The following is a 19636-nucleotide window of genomic DNA, read 5'->3' as shown; positions in this document are numbered from 1 at the left end:
ATTTGGGGGTTGTTTGCTTGTTTTAAGAGATGTATTTGAGAGTTGTATACAGTACAGATATATTACTGTGTGTCCTGTTTAATATTTGGCTATATTAAATTCATTAAATCATTTTTCTCTTCTGAGTCCTGAATTTATTCCAACCTAGAGGAACACAACACTCCCTTGTAGCTTGAACAGATAACACACGGCGCTATTATAGTGAAATTTCTGTTTGCATTTTAGAGAAATTGGCTTCTCCCTCTGTCAACCAAAACTAAAATAATCATGCATAAAGTCTCATGAGTAAATTTGACTTCATGACATGATAACAGCAAACAAAACTTCTTAGAGAAGTCCATTCATCTTGTGCTGCATTTCTTACAGTTATAAAACAAGACTTCTGTATAGGCTATAAGTATCTGAACATAAGACAAAAATTCAGATACTTCCACACAGCAAGTAAAGCTGCATAATAAGAGACTTTGGCATAACATCCAGAACAATTTTGGCCTCAAAATGTTAGTGTGGAAAATGCACAGGCACTACTCTGTGGACAGGCATTGCTTGTTAGATTTTGGTTCCCTTTTAAAAGTGATACAGGTTCCGAAAAATATGACCTCTACCAGACAAACAGAACCACCAAATCCCTGTAGCCAGGCTCACAAGCCCCAGGTATTGTGCAGTCACTGTAGCAATGAGGTGCAGCAGTCTAGAAGGGGCACACAGTGGAGTACAAGGCACAAAACTTGTTCTTTTATTTACAAAAGAAAACATAAAATCTCAAATGTTTATCCAAGCTCTTTCAGATACAGAATAACTCTTAGTATATTTATTGATGAATAATGCAGGTTTATTTCCTTTGAGAAATCTTGGGTTTCTAAGATTTTGTCTATTCGCTTCTATTTTCTACACTGCTTATTAAAATGTGCTGTCATTCAATACTATACAAGACTTCAGACCTGCATAGCAAAAATTGCTTCTAGTTCATGCTGCATCATAAATTGGGGGTTTGATAAGCTGCCTATATACATATTTTATAAATACAAGGAACATCTTCATGCCCCTTTCACACACAGCTTGGATTCAAGTTACTGCATGGCAACTTTACATTGATAAATTCTCCCTTACTACTCCCAATTCCCTACTTTGGAAATAACATTATTCCTTTCAATTATTCTGGATTATTTCTATATATTTTGGTTTTATTTTCCTTCAAATCACTGCTCTTTCTCTATGGTATCATTATACATTTTATGCCCACCTTGAATTTACTTCTCTGTGTTTATTACAGCTTTTATTTATATTCCATACCAACATTTCCTAGATCATACTCCTAGTGACAGGAATTGATGTGGTGATCTATAAAATCAGGCTTTTACAGCTTGTGATTCCTGCTAGATGTGCTAAAAGAGTGAAAGTGGCAAAGCTAAACAGGATAGTAAATTAAGAACTATATTGTGTCAATATTTCACCTTTTCCAATTTTACTGCCTACTGTGACTGTGTCAAAGCAATGTTAAAAAACATGAATTCAGATTTAATAATTTTCTTATGTCAGCTGAACAACCATACTCCTGTACCTGCATGTTTTAGCATGTCTTTTTTTTAGGTATCTGTGTTACATTTAGTCCAGAGTGTCCTTGTTTAGCCATTCCATGAAATGGTACTCGGTGAATAAAGTCTGTGTCCTATGAAAAGCTGTCCAGTCTGGCATATACTCAATCATCTTTCTAGTCAACTTGGAAAAACATGTTTGAGTCTTATTATTTCTCCAACTGAATAGAGAATAATTTCAAATTTCCTTCATTTCTATAATTAAGTAGTTCTAACAATTTCTATCTCAAACTCCTTCAACTTCTTAAGACATAGACGTTCCATTATATATCAATGGTCAGTACAAAGGGCAATTTGCTTCAACATGTATTGTGAGAATGAAATAATTTAAATATAAAGCCATAACAATTACACCAGAAGCATTGCTTTCAATAAAGACAATAATACAGGTTTACAGTCTGTTCATTAAAATCAGGTTTTAAGTGGCATCTGTTATTCACGTGATTTCAAAATAAATCCCACAGACCAAGTTAGTAATTAGTTCCTTTTGCTCTAAGTACAGACACAGATGCATAGTGTGAAACTCAAACCTGGTCGCGCAAATATTTTTGAGTACCGCATTGCAATCACTTCCTCAAAGCACCACAAAGAGCCATGGAGGATTGTCACAACTTCATTGGGAAATTCCACCTTAGCTTCTGCTCTGAGAAAACTGAAATAATTGGACTGTTTGGAATACCTCAACATCCCAGATTCTAAAGCCATATAATGTAACTGTATGAAAAATTATTCAGTTCAAACATTCTGAAAGTGTTTTGCTGGAAAGGTTATTTTTTTTTTCCATTAGGACTCTGTAAAATAATAGTTACTTATATTAATATAAATAACTATTATAATAGTTATTCCTGTCCAGTATCAGCCTTAGGGCTATTTTACTTTAAATGTTCATACTGCTGAAATTACTGAACTATTTTGTTGTTGTTGTTGTTCAAGCTTTTTTTGTTTTGGCACATTCTTTCTATAGTAACCTGCTTTAGAATAAAATTGCTGTGAAACCCTTACAGCTTTGAAAGGTATTCCTAGACATACCTACTTTCCCTTTTCTCAAGATGCTTCTCAGAAAAATAGCTCATCTAATAGTTTCTCTTAATGTCACATACTAGAAGGAAATTACATCACTTACTAGAGATTAGGCCTTATTTTGCAGCAGCATAAGGAAATCTAAAGCACCATCAATCCAAACAGATGAATATTATTCTATGCAATTTTTAGATACAAAACCAAAGAATTGAAAAAAAAAAGATCTCATAACTCAATCCCCAGAAATAGGCTATTTCATTGAATTTGCTGGAACCTGTCCTCTGATTATCATCAATCTTTTGGAAGACTGAAACCTCTGTGTAACTCTAAGAAACACATTGAGTCCTCTGGAAGGGCTCCTGAGGACTGGACTCTGTTGACCTGTACATTTCTCTGGTAGCTGACCCAACATCCCCTGTGCCCCAGGCCTCACAAAGCATAGCCAGATGCCTAGGGACAAAGTAGTTACCAGGTGATAAGAAACAAAACTCCACTAGTGAGACAGAAGCCCACAATTAAACCAGAATTGTTCTGTTCTTGCAAGAATGAAGAAAATATGTTCCTTTTTACGTCTGTGCAACCTTCTACAAAAGCCACTGTGCCAACTTGTTATTTTATAGACAGCAATGATCTTTACCAGGCCAGCTAACACCTTTAGTTACATGCGTTTTCTGTATTTTAATAGTAGCATACCATTTTCATGGTATTCTGCTATGAGGTTATTGGCGTACACAAAGATCCAAATTCCTAAATCAAATTTTAAATTCCTTAAATGAAAACATTCAAAATTAGTAAAGCATTTTCTATTTTTCAGTATTTTAGTCATTATCTATACAGAATGAGTAGCAAGCAGCAAGATCTTTCTGTGACATGCATTTTCTGTATGTACAAGATCAATGCCAGATGGTATGTGTCAATTCCCTGAGTTTATTTCAGTCCTATCAGAAAACAGTAACCACTATATTATTGTGACCATAATACACCCTTCCAACATATAGTCCTATAGGAAGCAGGAATGGGACAACACATTTGATCTACAAGCTATAAATCCAGAAGATGAAAAACCAAGGCACTGGTCAGTATACACAATCTAATCCTTTCCCAACAGGCACGTATCTTCAACACCTATAAATTTCCCCAGCAATCTTAATTCTGTTCTCCTCAATTTCCAATTTCTAAATATATTCTCCACCAAATTGCCTTCACTTCTCAGACCAGTAATACAGATTCAGTAAAAGAGTCTGACTAAAGAAGGACAAGAAAGCTGACCTGAATAACAAGACAGAACATTACATATTGTACTATGCCAGCTCAGTACTGACAAAGTCTCATGGTCAAGCAGCTGCTATTTATTGGACCCAAATGTGACAGAAATTAAGCAGAATAGCTGCTAATGTTCAAGACAACGTGCACACTCTATCATACACAGAAGCTACAAGTAGCAAGAATTGCATATTATCTTAGTGTCTATTGAAAGTTCCGTTTTTAAAAAGAAAAGCTATTTGTTTCAGGCTTACATGAAATTTCTCTCAAAACTGTGTGATTCAAAAATGTTTTTAATGACAGACAGCATTCTTCAGATTGCCATGAAATTCTCAGCTATACCCAAATTTCAAAAACTCTCTTCTAATACATCATTTACAAACAAAATATAAGTGTTTGAAATTTCATACCAAAAGGCCACCTAATTTTAGAGGAAAAAAACAACACATCGTAATTTAAATTGGAACACTGACAAGACAGTAGCAATAGGGAGTGATAGACACCTGGCATCCAGCCAAGGTCAACCCACCACACAACTCTCGCAAGCATGAAAGACTTGTAAAATCAAGAATTAGTTCTTCGCACAACTGAGTTTATTTTCCCTTGTAGAACCTGTCATTTCATAGTCCCATACTAAGTCTTGCACTTTCTTCTGAAGTTGTGTCACACTATCATCTTCATTTTGTTGATATGACAAGGACGATAAGGAGAAAATGGGATTGCAAGCTGCTGCTCTGTAAAGTAGCTTTTTACTACAGGGGCACTATTGAAAGACAGCCATGTCTTAGAACTTAACCTGCTTTCAGAAACATTGCTTTAATTAGAGAAACAACATGCATACAGGTTGGTCAGCCTCACCTATAAGTAGCTCTGGAACAGTAGACACTTAAAAACCAAAACGTTACAAATTAAAGTGATTACCAGATTAACAAAAGTGAAAAGTACATTAATTCAACACGCACTTGAATTACCATGATATAAATTCCTAAAACCAAGATTCTTGGTCTCTCCAGTTGCTGGCACCTGCACACGCAAGCCCCTACTCCGTCCCAACTCCAGCTGCTGGGACAGACATCCACCTCAACTTACACACCACCACACAGAGACACACATGCTGCAAATCCCTGCAGTAACTGGGCTTTGACACTGTAGTTGGTCCAGTCGCTTAACCTGGATCTTCTATCTCCCTTGCTGTCTCGCTCACTGCCAGACATATACCAGTCTCTCAGCTGACTGCAGACCCCATGGTCTCTCCAAGTTGCTGGCTTGGATATCCTGGCTCCTCCAGTAGCCAGCTTCTCCAGCTGACTCTGTCAGAGACACACACATACATACACCTGGCTCACTTAACCTACCCCCAGCTAGCACAGCTTGGTATTTGCTATGACAGATACTGACACACACACCCACTGCCAGTCCCACACCCCAGGCACACTGGCCCCCATGACCCATGTGCTGGCACTTAGACCTCCATACACAGACATGCACACAGAATAGAGAGAGTCTCAACCAGGAAAATAGTTAGAAATGGAGTTTAAAAAGAAGACAGGACACATAATGCTGATCAGACACAGGACATAGCCAGTCACATCAACCAGCCTGTTTATATGCAGCCAGTCCTTTTTATCCCCTTACCTCTCAGTGTTCCAATATCTATTCCTCCCCAAACCACCTTGGTCCCCACCTCTTCCCACCTTTGATTCCTTCTCTAAACATCCCATAAATCTTGTATGATTCCAAAGTCCTAAATGCTGTCAGGCAGCAATCACCCTCAATCTGCAGAGTGGTCCACAGTGGCCCTGAGCCCTGCTGCTGGGTGTCTCCTCTTGGCCCATGGGGCTGAGGCTGGGGACAGCCCTGGCAGGAGCTGGGGGCTCCATTTCCCAGAGTGGGTTATGGGGGTTCCCCTCCCTGCCACTGTGCCTCTGGGCTCCTTTGCATGCATGTGTGTGTGTGTGGAGATGAGCCTTTTATCACACAACATAATCTACTCGTTTCCCTTTTTCCTCCGTCTCATCCCTCTTTGAAAACATCCTGTTTCTCTCTTTTTTTTTTTTCTTTTGACAGGGACACAAATACTGGATTTACATTCTTTCATATTACAAGTGATTAACGTACTGATGATTTCCACACGCGATGCCTCATTATTTTGGAAGTGACATCTCAGTGGGCCCTTTTCCAAGGCTTCTCAAACTGCTCCAACCATATGCCTTAAGCAAAAGTTTAGTGTCCTCTCTGCTGAAAATGACAGTTTTGCAAGCTTTTATACAGAATATAATCAATATGGAGCATTAACTGTACCTGTATTGAATTTATCCTATCATCTGTTGCTCATTTCAGAATATCCGTTGAGATCACATATGAAAAAACAAAGGGCAAAGTCATATCATGTAGAGTTTTAACTACACCACTTCATCCTGTTCTTAGTTTTATGTGTTTGAGAAATCAGAGTAAATGACTACTTAATGCCTTAATGTGCCCCTTTGAAATACTCTGTTTGACACAGAACAAATCTTGTTTAATATGCTCTCCAAACACTGCTTTTAATCTCTCATACACAAAGAGAAAACCGTTCCATAGTTTTCTCCTATACTTCATAAGCAAAAGCCATCATTTCTGTTTGTACCCTTTTCCTTGAAGTGTACATCACCATGAAGTATTTGTGACAGTTAACTTTCAAAATAACCTATGGACTTTTATTCACCTTATTTCTATGACAAGACCTCACAGCAAGGATGGAATAACAATATGGAAACTAACCATCTAATCCAACTGGTCACACTTTATTGAAGTCTTATTACTTCCATGTGTAAGAGGAAATAAAGCCAACTACAACCCCCAACTTTTGGCATTCTCAGTATGCACTGTATCCAGCACAAGAGAATTTCACTTTCCATTTTATTTTTACAGCACAGTGATATCAGACATATGGACTTAACTTTATCATTTAGAGATCAAGTGTTTTAACGGAATAAAAAAAGTAAGGTCTTTATTATGCCTAAAGCAATACTCTGCTTTAAAAAGTTGTAATGCAGAAGAGATTAGAATAATTTTTACTACGCAGTATGAATATTCTTTAAAATATCTTGTATTGGAATTTTAGTACAGATGATAAAATCTTCAAGAATGGATATAAAGACTAATGACAATATGGTTATAACACAGATTCAAGTCAACCAATTTATATGAAGGAAATTCGCCATGCATAAATTCAGTGCCGAAGAGTTATATTCCAACTTATTCTGAGGTAGTATGTGTGATAAATTAACTAATATTTCTTAAGATACAAATCCTAGGTTCCTAAAAAATATTAATATAAAATTATGAGCTATTATCATGAAACGAATATTTGCTTTCAATATTGACAGAAATAAGGAAATAGCCCTTTATTATAGCATTTAAACTTTATCTTCTAAATAAGTGATATTTGTCAAGATATATCTCTGATATGAAAAATAACCTCAAGACAGATCAATCAGGTAAGTACCTTTCTTAGTGGAGGTCTGAGAAAATTAAAAACTCATTTCGTAGTTTCAGCAATATATTGACCACCCCATGCAATGAATCTTCCAATATTTACTGATAAGCTTTTATCTTTTCAACTCCCTTTTTTCTCCAACACACGTTTTCTTTTGTTATGCCAGTAAATTATGAGATTGCTTCATGTCTTAGAAGTTTTCTCCTCCGGTGTTAATAACAACACAAGACAGTAAAGGACAGGCTCTTTTGGTTGAATTTATTTCACATTTTTGTAAAAATTTAAGAAAAATCATCACTTCCAACCCTCACAGTACCTTATGATTTTACTAGATTTATGTTAATCAAAGAGACTACCTATAAAAGAGGAGAGGTGGAATTTTTTTTCCTCCTTTCTTCTTTTTTCTTTATAGTTTACCTGGGTTCAATTTGTGAACAGATAAATTAATGCAAGAAAAGTTATCAGTTACCTAGAGCAAGAAACCATATTGGAGTCAGGAAACTTGTGATGTGAAAATAGAGGCTGGAGGTCAAATACTAATTACATAGAGGGATGATAAACATTTGGTTCTTAATGGAGACTAAATTTTGGCAAAAAAATTAATGACCTTCACATAATATTAAATTTAATAAAATTACTCTTTCAAGGAAACTGTATCATAAAGATCAAGAAACAGTTTTCTGACTCCTTATACATACTTAATTGAAAATTACATTCCCAGAACAATTAACTCCCTTCCTACAAAAAGGCTAATTCTCAAGCTTTAATTACTGCCTGTATTACTTATATTTTATTAGAATCCCATTTGTCTCTAGTCCTATAAATTAACTACTCTAGAAAATGGTAATCAGTGATGGATGCAATTAGTTTAGATGTTTCTATAAACCAGTATCACTGATGTGCATAAAAGAGAAATCAAGTTAAAGGGAAAATCTGTATGCAGGTACAGAAATCTCAAAAGGACTTTCAAAAAACTTAAAGCCTAATGCTCCAGATAATGATACTGATGTACATCTCAACCTTCCAAAGCTGTTCTGTACAGACAAGGTCTACATATGTATGAGTATCACCACATCTGTACATGAACTACTTTCCCCTAACGGGTCTCTGAACACTATGCCTAAAACCACGTTACACTGTTCTGGGCCTGGGTGCTCTTTCTGTGTCTGATTTCAACATTCCCAGAATGTATTTTTAAGAAGTTTTGGGGATAAAAATATGCGAAAGGTAAAAATTTATATTAAAAAATAGAGTGCACAAAGATTTTTCCTTTGCATCCAACAGCACATCTCCCCTGCTTTTCAGTGAAAGTTAAATTTTCTAGCTTAGCAGATGCTATGTACAGTGCCCTGTAGGTACACTGTTTCTCAACTGTTTAAAGTAACACAAGCATCCACAAAACTGAAATTTAATAAAAATGTAAAAAATATAAAAATTATGAGAAACTCAACTTTTAATGTAGTAACACATCTTGTTTCTGTAGGTAGACATATTCAGCCATACACAACACTTAAATACAAATAACCTGCTTACCTGAACTGTGGAACTGATTTCAGATGCAAATCCTCCTGTCAAGGGAGCCTCATGGCTAATCAGCAATCGCCCAGTCTTCACCACCGACTGAAAAGGAAGAGCAAACCCCAAAAATGTAACCAAATTACAGCTCTTGTGATTTCCCACTTGTACTACTTTTGGAATATCTGAAATATGTGCCATTATTAGTAGTGTTAAAATGTATCTACTTTTCTCCTCTTGCCTTTTCTCTGAAAGAGAAATCATCCAAAAAGTCTAAATTAAGTAATTAACAGGATGTTTTTACATTTACTATAAACGTGTTTACATCTTCCACTCCATTTTAAGCAAATATCAAGATAAAATTGATTCCACGGAATATGAATTTACCCTATCAGTGCAAACTAACATTTATAAAGGTGAATATGGATTTTAATAAGATGTCAGTAAAAACCTGGATCCTGAAAAAGACACACAAGTAAAGAAATTCTTCATTGATGTATATCTCTACACAATCACATCCTAGGTAAAGACATGAATCATGGCTATTCAGAAAATAAAACTGTTAAATAAGAACTTTAGCAAGAAAACAATCATGTGAATTAATGCTGCTTATTGAAGTTTTACATGGTAAATACAAACAATATTTTCTAATTTTAAATCTTAATGTTTGTGCAGTTTTTATGTGATCCACTTTATAAATAATTACATAGCACAGTATATAAAGAAGGTGATCTAAGCATCTTGTAATCAGAAAAATGACTGGGTTCATTGTGAAACATAACAATGAAAGCAAAATATTTTTAATCTGATGGGCGTATAAGGCTTCACCACACCCAAATATCTTGAAGTTTATTGCAACTACATACTAAATTGCCTAGAATCAAACAGTATCAGATATTTTTGGTCAGAAATGTGGCAAAGTCTCACTTTTCATAACACACATTTTATAATTTCATAAGGTGCATAAAGAAGTCTCATGAACTTCTAGAGATGCACATCAGAAAAAGAAATCAGAATAATGTGTATGTTAATCTTTTAAGAACAGTTACAGTCTGATTTTTAAGGTAAGTACATAGTGTACGGCAGGTGTACCATTAGCCATCAAGTGGAAAAGCCCAAGACAGTGCTAGCTACCAGATCAGACTTTCTTAATGCTGTGATATTCAATTTAATGTCTACAGCAGCACATTCTCCAGTTGGGCAGCTCCATGTTGTTTACATAATAGGATACATCAAGGCAGTGCCTTAATTATACAGTTATCCTTCTGATTCAAGTAGTTTTCTAATTCTTTTGCTTTTCTAGCAATGACTCTATGATGGCTCTAAGTAGCTCATCCACAGATGTACTGGCAAGTCACAGGCCTATAAACAAGATGACCCATATACTGTACTATGAAGTGGTTTGACAACATTCAGAGCTAAACAAGACAGGAAAAGGCATTTCAACAGTTGGAAAGCAATCCACAGTTACATAGGCTCATTTCTTGCACTGCTTTTGCCAGAACTGGAAACTCCTATCTAAAGAGCAGAGGCATTAACTGCACTATAAATCTGTCCAATACATCAGAATGATAGCTCAATGAACAAAATGTACACTCCAGTTTTAAGTTGGCATGGTAAAACTGATACAATCAGTTTTAAGTTATGAGAAAACTAATATAATTAATCAATTCTAAAGGTTATTTTGAGAATCCTCTTAGTTTTCTTTTAAACAAAGATTAATTTGCATATATTTGTTCTTAGACGTTCACACTGTGAAACATTACAAGCTATTAAATTCTAAGAAAACAAATCTGTAACTTTAATAATAGTATAAACCAGACATGATTAGAACATATATAAGAAAATCCACATGGGAACAGACCAGTAACCCAGCAGTCCAGTATCCTGTCTCTACAATGGAGATAATTTGATGTTGAGGACAGAGTAAGAGTAGTGCCTTTAATTGATCCTTCACTATTTCTCAGCCTTCAACTAGTTTCACACCACAGGTTTCCTGAGTCTAATATGGTTTCTTGCACTAAGTAACTGATAATTTTTCTTGCATTAATTTATCTGTTCTCAAATTGAATGCATGTAAACAATAAGGAAAAAGGAAAAAAAGGAAAAAAAATCTAAGTTTGGAAGCCTCCTTCTCCTGTATGAGAAATCCTTATCTTTACATATGATTCCCAGGGGCCTCAAGGACTCCCTGCCTGTAGGAGCCTGTTTAAGAGCGAGCAAGCAGCTGTGATCATCAAGCATTGCATGCAAGTATCTCATCCCCGTTAAAATGCACTATATATCACTCCTGGTGGGAAAACATGTTAGCATAGCTTTGGTGCTTTTATTATCCATTCTAGCTTGTTCAGGGTCAGCGTGGATACCTGCACCACACTGTGCCATGTAGAATACCTTAAAAATTCTCCTAATGGCTAAACCAGAATCAAAATCAGCAGAAGTTAACCACTATACTGCACTACAGAGTCCTGGACTTTAAGGAAGGATGTGAGTATTGCGATTCCTGAATATTAGACTCCCCTGCATCAATTTCGACTTCACATTAACACTAGTTCCTAAACTACAGTGAGTCTTTCAGAAAGACATTCAATCTTACTTACGGTATTTCCAGTGTTAGCAAATACATCACAGCTATTGGTAAATTGTTCCAGTGTTTAACTGCCTTCCCTGTTAAAATTTTGCACCTTATTTCCAAACTAATTTGGCTGACTTCAACTTCAAACTCTTGGTTCTTATTTTACTTCTGTGTGCTAGCTGGAGAAGCTATCTATTATCACATTTCTGCTCCCCACATGAATACATTAAGATTGTGATCAAATGATCTCTTAACCACATTTTTGCTAAACTAAGCAGACTGAGCTCTAAATCTTTCACCATCCAGCACTCTTCCAATTCCTTCATCATTTGTACAACCCTATCCTGAATCATCTCCAGTTTTCAATGTCCTTCTTGAAGTACACCCATCTGGAACCAGCATTCCATCCTTTTTCAGAGCACGCCAAATATGGAGATAATATAACCTCAATACTGCAGCTCTTGGATGAATGAGGTCTTTTGGCCAAAGCATAACAACATGAGTCCAGTTTCAACCGATGACTGCGATTCCCTGTTCTTGGGAAAGAGGGTTTTGTCATTAAAGGATAAGTGCTTCTTGGAATAAAGATGGAAATATAGTGTGCATTTATTATTTCAAGATACAAAATTATATTTGAATATGTTTAAAAATATATTGTGTGCCTGCACCCAGCTCAGTTAATGAACCTATCTTTTCTTTATCAGTGACTGAGTCTCTATTTTATCTATTTCTCCAGCTGTTTGTGACCTCTAATTTATCAGTAATAGTTTTAAATGTTTTCCATATCTTTGATAGAAATATTAAAAAACACGTTAGTAAGCAGACTCTGCAGAACCTCAGTGACTTCACTGTTTCCATTCACTAGCATAACTGTGTGCCTTTACATGACAAAGTTAAAGTCACCACAGCACTAATTCCTTACTTCTCAACTATGTTAATTTGTTTTCTGAGAACCTAATGAATTGTTGATCATGTATTTCTAAGTTATTTCTCCCTGCTTGTTTCTTCCTTGCTATTATTTTTCTCATAGTTTTATAGGTTATTTGTTCTAACTGATTTGGGATACAGTTGGGGGGGAGTGGGTGTTGGTTTGTGGGGGCTTTTTTGAAGAAAAAACACTCCATAAGGTATCAGATTAATAACTTACTGGTAGAACGATACTTTGGTTCAAACACTGTGTCTCTGTATGCCTTCTTCACTTTAATTACTGTTTTCTCTATCTTACAGATGACAGTGCTTTACAGGCATAACAGCTGTCAATACCAACCAATGTGATTTTCTTAAACAAATTTTTAAAATATATGTAAAAATGTTTCAGACCATATAGTTTAGAAAAAAGTCATAACCAACAATGAAAAAGTGCGAATTTTTCGTACACTGGTAGTGTTCTAGAATGGCTAACATTTAATTTCTGTACCTTATTTCCCAGAAGTAAAATGATTAATCATTAAAACGGAAAATTTCAGAAGTAACTGCTCTACAATATATAGGACACAGTGGACATTTTCAGACATCAGTACTCTTCTATAAAAGCATTCAACCTCCAGGATAAGCAAAGCCCAACATGCAGAAAAGCATTTACAGTCCAAATAAATGCAGCATGGCAACATTCAGTAATGGGGTTCTCACCCTTGAAACTTAATGAGAAATATCACTGGCATAAAACTGGAGAAGACAGTGGTTAAATCAGCACAGTGTAACAACCTGGCCAGCATAGCATCCTACCATTTCATCACCTTTTAAAAAGGTGGATGGTTGGAGTGTTTGGTTGGGGTTTTTTTATTTGGACTACCTAGAGAAAAGGATGGCCTTTCAGGGAATGATGTATTTTGTCCCCAAAACCAGAGACTTGTTGCATTTCTTGACTCTCCTTCATTTCCCCAACATCCCCACTCTGTCTTCCAAAACCCCAATCTTTACAACTCTTCTTACCTCAGTAAGAGATCAAAACTTTGAAACAGATGCACATTCTAAAGCTCATCTACATCATGTAGATCATTTAAAAAATGCATCTTCAGAAAATACGGTGTGGTTTAGGAGATTGCTACTGATAAAAAGTGTGCTTCTTTAGATCCACAACTAGAAGTTGTTGTTTGCTGATCTTTAAAGTCCAGGGAGACTTCTGAGAATGCTAAGTAATTCTGTAGGTATCTTCTACCTTGAATTAAATGAAAATCGAAACTTTTTTTGCCATCTTTAGTAACAGTCTATTGAGGGAAGTCATAAGCAACATCCAGGCATTTAGAGAGCATGGCTCCTCCTTCTGTCATGGTCACTCTGCACCTTCACAGCTGAGTTCAGCTGATGCAACCCTGGCTGCTCCCAAAAGGGAGAGGTCCAACCCTACCCAGAATCTCCTGTTCCCAGCCCATCCCCGGCATCTCCGCAAACACTGAAGGGGTCATGCAGTAAGCCAGTTGAAGTAAATAATCTGATTTATCCTGCAGCTGTGTACAGTTAGCACAAAGCAGCAAACATGGTTTCAGATATAGATACAGAGATCAGAGAGAAATCAGGATTCACTCACAGAAAGTTTCAGCAGTGCCCCCTCCCTCCAGGAGGCAGGTGAGACCCAGGTCATGGCACACCACTGTCACCTGTGCTCTATCCAGTCATTAGCAAAAAGACTCTAGGGCTTTCAACTACTCAGCCCTAAAACAAAACCAGAAACCAATACTGACTATACTTTACCATCCAAATTTTGTTGTCAGGACCGTTTTACATCGGTGTCATCCACAAGGATGACAACTGACATTGCATCAGAACAAAAGGCTAGCAGCATGATCACCCTAATAATGAAACGTAAAAACATCCTAATGCCTTTGCAAGACTAATGCTTTCATACTGCACTCTGAAGGTTTTCTGAACTGCAGCCCAGCATTTTTGCAGTGAAGCAGCTGAGCAAATTTTCAACCTCCCTGACCACACTCTTTGTCCAAGAGTTTCTATAATCACTTTTCTGTTCAACTCTCAATTTGTCACGTTGGCTGCTTTCTCCTCTCCTACAGGCACTGATGACAGAAGAAAACAACACAAGTCTGGTGCTTCCAAGCAATTTGAAATTTAAGTGCTGACACCACCATATACCACCATACACCACCATAACATTCTGTGCCCTTACTTAGGAGAAAGCAGACTTAAACCAAAATGAGTTTGATGATCAACAGCATTTTACACTATTACTCTACACACACAGCAACAGCTCTACTTCCAGTCTAACCAGCTGCATCATTAACACAAAGAAATGCCTTTAAAGAGTCAGAATTAGATTATAAATGGCTGTTACTGTGTCACAATGGCAAGTTGCCTATTTTCTTTAAGAAAATCTTGTTCTCAGAATAAAAGTATTTTCTATCTCTTACAGAAAAGGAATTATTTTGATGTTCACTTTCACATTTAAAGTTTTGCATACTTTTGATCATATTCTGTAGAGAGTATAAAAATTCCTGCGTAATTGAAAACATAGCTTTCCCAAATAATTTTAAAGAAGTTGGCAAAAGTACTGAAATTATATTTGTATTGTATCTCACTTTGCACTAAGCACATATCCAAACAATTCTATAATTGTATAAAAATGAACATTAATAGATGCATGCCTTTACTAAAAACAATCAGAATATGGAAGCTTAAAAAACCCTAAAACTTGATAAAGTTTCAATAAATGCCTTGAAAAACATTTTTTCTTTTTCATTTTTAGATCAGCTTTAATGAATTCATGCCTGGAAATTGTAAAACCCAAGGGAGGCTACTTTCCCCAAACCATTAGTTCTACTTTCCTACTTTCCTTTTAATGTTTCAATTACCAATGAAATTGCATAGCAGCATTCGTGGTGCTGAATATCATAAGTACAGGGATAGAAATAAGATCCCAGATTTTTATTCAGCATTTCCCACAGAGAAATGTATAACATAACCTACCAGATGAATCACTGAGATTACATTTACTAAGAACATCCTGATCCACAGAATGACACATTAGGTCCAACTTACACCAGATACAATGACTTGTTTGTGCATGTGATATACTGACAATCTTAAGAAATGCAGTTAGTGTATCCCCAGTTTCAAGTCACCCCAGAGCCATGTTGGAGTTGTGGAATCTCTAGAAACCCAAATAGATCCTCGAGCACCTTTTTTTTTTTTAGCAGAAGGAACAGAAGAGAATAGGATGTGTCATAAGAGCCTGGATATGCAAAAACCCTGTAACTGCCTAACAGTCATGATCTAGTTTGCAAACTGTAACTATCAGTTGAACAGAAGAACTACCTTCTAGGAGAAGTAGTAAAAGGTAGGAATAGTATGCACTTTTTAAAGCTCTAAAAGAGCAGAAAAAAAAATTCATAACATTAAAGAAAAAATTATTAAATCATTAACCTGAATTAAAAGAAAATAACATCACTTGATGTGGTTTTCAACAGTACTACATTCTCAGAAAAGGAAAATGAGAGCACGCCTTCAGATCTACTATATCATGTCTACGCTTCACTCACAGATTAACTGAAACAACAAAATCAAGATTCAAAGACAAACAAATGACATGACAGACCATTATTTCATCACACACAGCTCAACAGCCCGAAGTATGAGGAAGATTTCTCAGTTACTGGTAATGAGACAGTCAGCCTTACACTCATTCTGTTAAGATTCACAAGGCTAGTGTAAGTATAATAAACATATCAGAGTATTGCAATAATATCACAGAGAATCCCAGCCAAACACTGGCAACAGTGGACATAGCTCAAACTACTTAGAAAGGAAAAAACATCATTCTTATTCCATCACTTAAGAAGGCCACTGGAAAAAAATTTTAAACAAAACTTTTCAAACACTAAAATGAAAAAACGTAGGCGGTTCTGTAACAGAGTATGCTGATTAACAGCAGAGAATGAAAAAGAAAATTCACTTTTTTAACTTGACACAAATGTCATCCTGTTAGTAGTTAACCAAAACAGCGGCTTTTAATCCATTACTGCCTGCTTGTTCAGCTGATGCAGCTGAGGTTTGTACTTTCTGACCTACAAGCCTGGAATTCATTGACTGCTGATGCACAACCCGAGGCTGCTGTGACAGGCTGTGGCCGGGACAGAGCTTCCCAAAACAAAAGGATCTGTGATAATTAATTTACATGGCAAGGACAACCAGATCCTTTACGGCTTCCAGACTGCAAAAAGCACAAAGATGAACAGACATGGATTCTGGTTTCTCAAAAAGAGAACCAAAACATGGTCCTTGGAAGGAGACAACAGTAAAAGTGAACAGTAAAAGTGAACAGGGACTAGTGAAAGAACAGAGAACAGCCCTCCACTAGTGTTCAAAACAGCACAAGACCTTCTCACATTTGGGTAAAAAGGCACAACCCTCCTGTGACACTATGACTATACCCTTCATGCCTTCTCTGGAGCAAAAGACAAATCACAAAAAAACCTGAAAACTAAACCCCATAATTTGTTTTTCAAAACTCCTTTCTAATTCATTTCAAATCAGAAGACCAACTATTAGAGAAAACAAAGATCTAAAAGCATAATGCATTACAACTCCAAGTATCATAGTAATGAAGAAAAAAGGTAGAAAAGAGAAGTATTAAAAATTGCAATGCATTTGCTGTCCAATGAGCTGTTTACCTGAAACCACACAATTAATGCTTTATGAAATAAATTATCATGTAGCATATTGTAGACAACTCTCACACTCTCCACTGAGCTCTCTGAAAGTTATTACTGTGCATTCAAATACTGATTTCTAATAAGGAGTAAAGGTCCCAGAAAAGTGTGCAAGTTAATTTTACATGACTACTTTAAATTTGTTCTCCCTAAAAGCTCAGTGTTGCTGTACTTCTACCTGGCTACTACTTCCATCAACTCCATAGTATTAGCCCAATATACTCGGGTTAAAATCCTAATGACAGCTCAAAGGAAAGGGAAGGAACAATCTAGAGCACATGAAACAGCTGGACTGCATTTTTGACAGCAGCAAAGGCAGAAGCAGGAGGGGACAGTAACAGCAGGATGTGGAAATAAATAACTAAAAAAAAAACATACTTCTATTTATAGCCAGATGTCCATCACAACTCTAACCTTTGACCTTCCTTTGACACTATGTTTAAGATTAAGTACCAAGAAAGATTCTGTATCACAAATACTGTCCTCTAGAGAAAAAACCTAGATGGTAACAGTAAAGGCAACATTATTAGTATAGGTCTGTGTCCCAAGGAATTTGGATTTTAAAAGACTTTGAATAAAGTCACATCAATAAACTACACAAAGCAGAGATGCATAATAATTTTGCAAGGCTTACCCTTTGATATCATTCTGGATACACATAGATAGGTATACACAGAGCACATACATCCAGAACTCAACTGGCTCAAATATAGTAAACATTTTCTTTCCCTGTAAGCATTTGTCAAGTCCATACATGTGCATCACCTGTTGCTGGAGTTGGTGAGCCCTGTTCCTGTTGTCACAAAGATTACGAATAAAATCACTTCCACAATTTTCAGCTACATCTGAGTTGGTGGTCAGGAAATCAACCTGTACATTCTATACAAGAATTATGTATTTCTACTAGATGGTCTGGAGTCAGGAAACAAGTTAATAGGCTTGCAATAATTCTCAAAAACTATTTTCAGACAATTGTCTGAGAACTCTGGCCCTGTAGTAAAGAAGAAAATACCACAATAGGTACAATTTCAATTTTTTTGCTATATACTTTTTTTCTTACAGTGAACAGTGTGTGGCGACTGAATTAAAAGTGTTCCTTTTGATAAATTGCTATAGACACAACCAAGCCTTCAAAAAAAAGATACTTGAAGACTTCTCTGCACTTTCTCAGTTTTAGTATGCATATCTAGCTATTTGCATGAAGATGCATATGTCTATCTTTGTTTCTTGTTACCAACTGAAACACAAATATTACATTGATCTCTCAGTTCAAGATCAAAACAAATAACAATGTCTCTGAAGACTGAGATTAATTGCTCAAATTCAGTGTGTCAAAGCAACAAAATATTTTGCTCAGGAGTCATCATTCACAACTTGTTATTAATACTGAGTGACAGAACATGTGAGTTGTCTAAAAATAAACAACAACCAACAACTAATTCCCAGTTCTCTTATCAGCTTCACTTAAACAATTTACTACTGTGCTCTTATTTAAACCTACACAGCTACTTATAGCAGAAAAAAAAAAAAAACAGTTCTCAGGAAGAGATATGGTCCTTACACCTCAAATAGCACTGCATTAAGCAGTTGAGGCTTTACTGCCTCTAACCTCGTGAGGTCCCTGCAACAGTTTAGGTGTTCATTCTGACTTCCTCCTATATGGAAGTACATAGATTTTCCAAGCAATGGATCTGATTAAACACCTCCTTTTAATAAGAAAGATTACAAATAAAACCATCAGCAATGGTGTAACAGTTTTCCTGCCCTTTTTGTTTACATAACCATTTATACCGTGCCCATCCACCTAAGGGCAAAGGCTCCAGCCCTCAAACATCCTGATGCCTTTATCAATATCTTTCTTTTATTGAGAGCCCAAGCCTTGAATATTGAGCAGAGGGAGGCAATTGATGCCTTTCATCAGCAGGTCACACTTATGCTGATACAGCCCAGGATGCTGTGGGCCCTTGTTGCTGCCAGGGCCACTGCAGGCTCATGGTCAGCTCACTGTCCACCAGGGCCCCCAAGGGCTTTACCTGCAGAGTTCCTCCTCAGCCAGGCACTACCAGCCTGCATCACTGCAAGGGGCTCCTCCTTCCCAGGTGAAAGGCCTGCCATTTGACCTTGCTGAATTTCATAAAGTCACTGCCAGCGCATTCCTTGTCAGCCCATTCCTCCAGCTTGTCTATGTTCCTCCGAATGGCAGCCCTGCCCTCAAGAATATCACTAGTTTCCCCCTGCATCAGAGTATGGTTTCATCTGTTAAGTTTGATGAGAGTGCACTCCATCACCTCCTCCACATCACTGATCATGATGTTTGAACAGGACAAGTCCCGTACAGATCCCTGCAGTACTCGCTTGTCACTGGCCTTCTGGTAGAATACTGTACTCCACCCAATAACCATGACCCTCTAGGTCCAGTCATGCAAACAGCATTTTATTTATCCAGCTGTTCATCTGATTAGACACTAACATCCTAACTTGGATACAGGAGTATTATGGGAGATAGTATCAAAAGCCTTGCTGAAGTCAA

The 19636-nt window shown here is 36.7% G+C and overlaps 1 protein-coding gene across 2 annotated transcripts in view; it reads right to left on the bottom strand.

The window, feature by feature from the left end:
• BCKDHB (branched chain keto acid dehydrogenase E1 subunit beta) overlaps nucleotides 1–19636 on the bottom strand; it is a 133311-nt gene that overhangs the window by 44486 nt on the left and 69189 nt on the right. Inside the window, exon 9 of one of the 2 annotated variants that reach the window (XM_074895954.1) lies at nucleotides 8890–8976. The exons of the other annotated variant lie outside the window; for it this stretch is intronic. Within the exon in view, the coding sequence (XP_074752055.1) occupies nucleotides 8890–8976 (87 nt within the window). The remainder of the gene's footprint in view (nucleotides 1–8889; nucleotides 8977–19636) is intronic. 2 annotated transcript variants of the gene reach the window in all.

This window comes from Athene noctua, chromosome 1, assembly GCF_965140245.1.
Source record: "Athene noctua chromosome 1, bAthNoc1.hap1.1, whole genome shotgun sequence".
Classification (NCBI taxonomy): Eukaryota; Metazoa; Chordata; class Aves; order Strigiformes; family Strigidae; genus Athene; species Athene noctua.
Note: the sequence above shows the minus strand (reverse complement) of the source record. Positions and strands in the feature narration are given on the sequence as shown.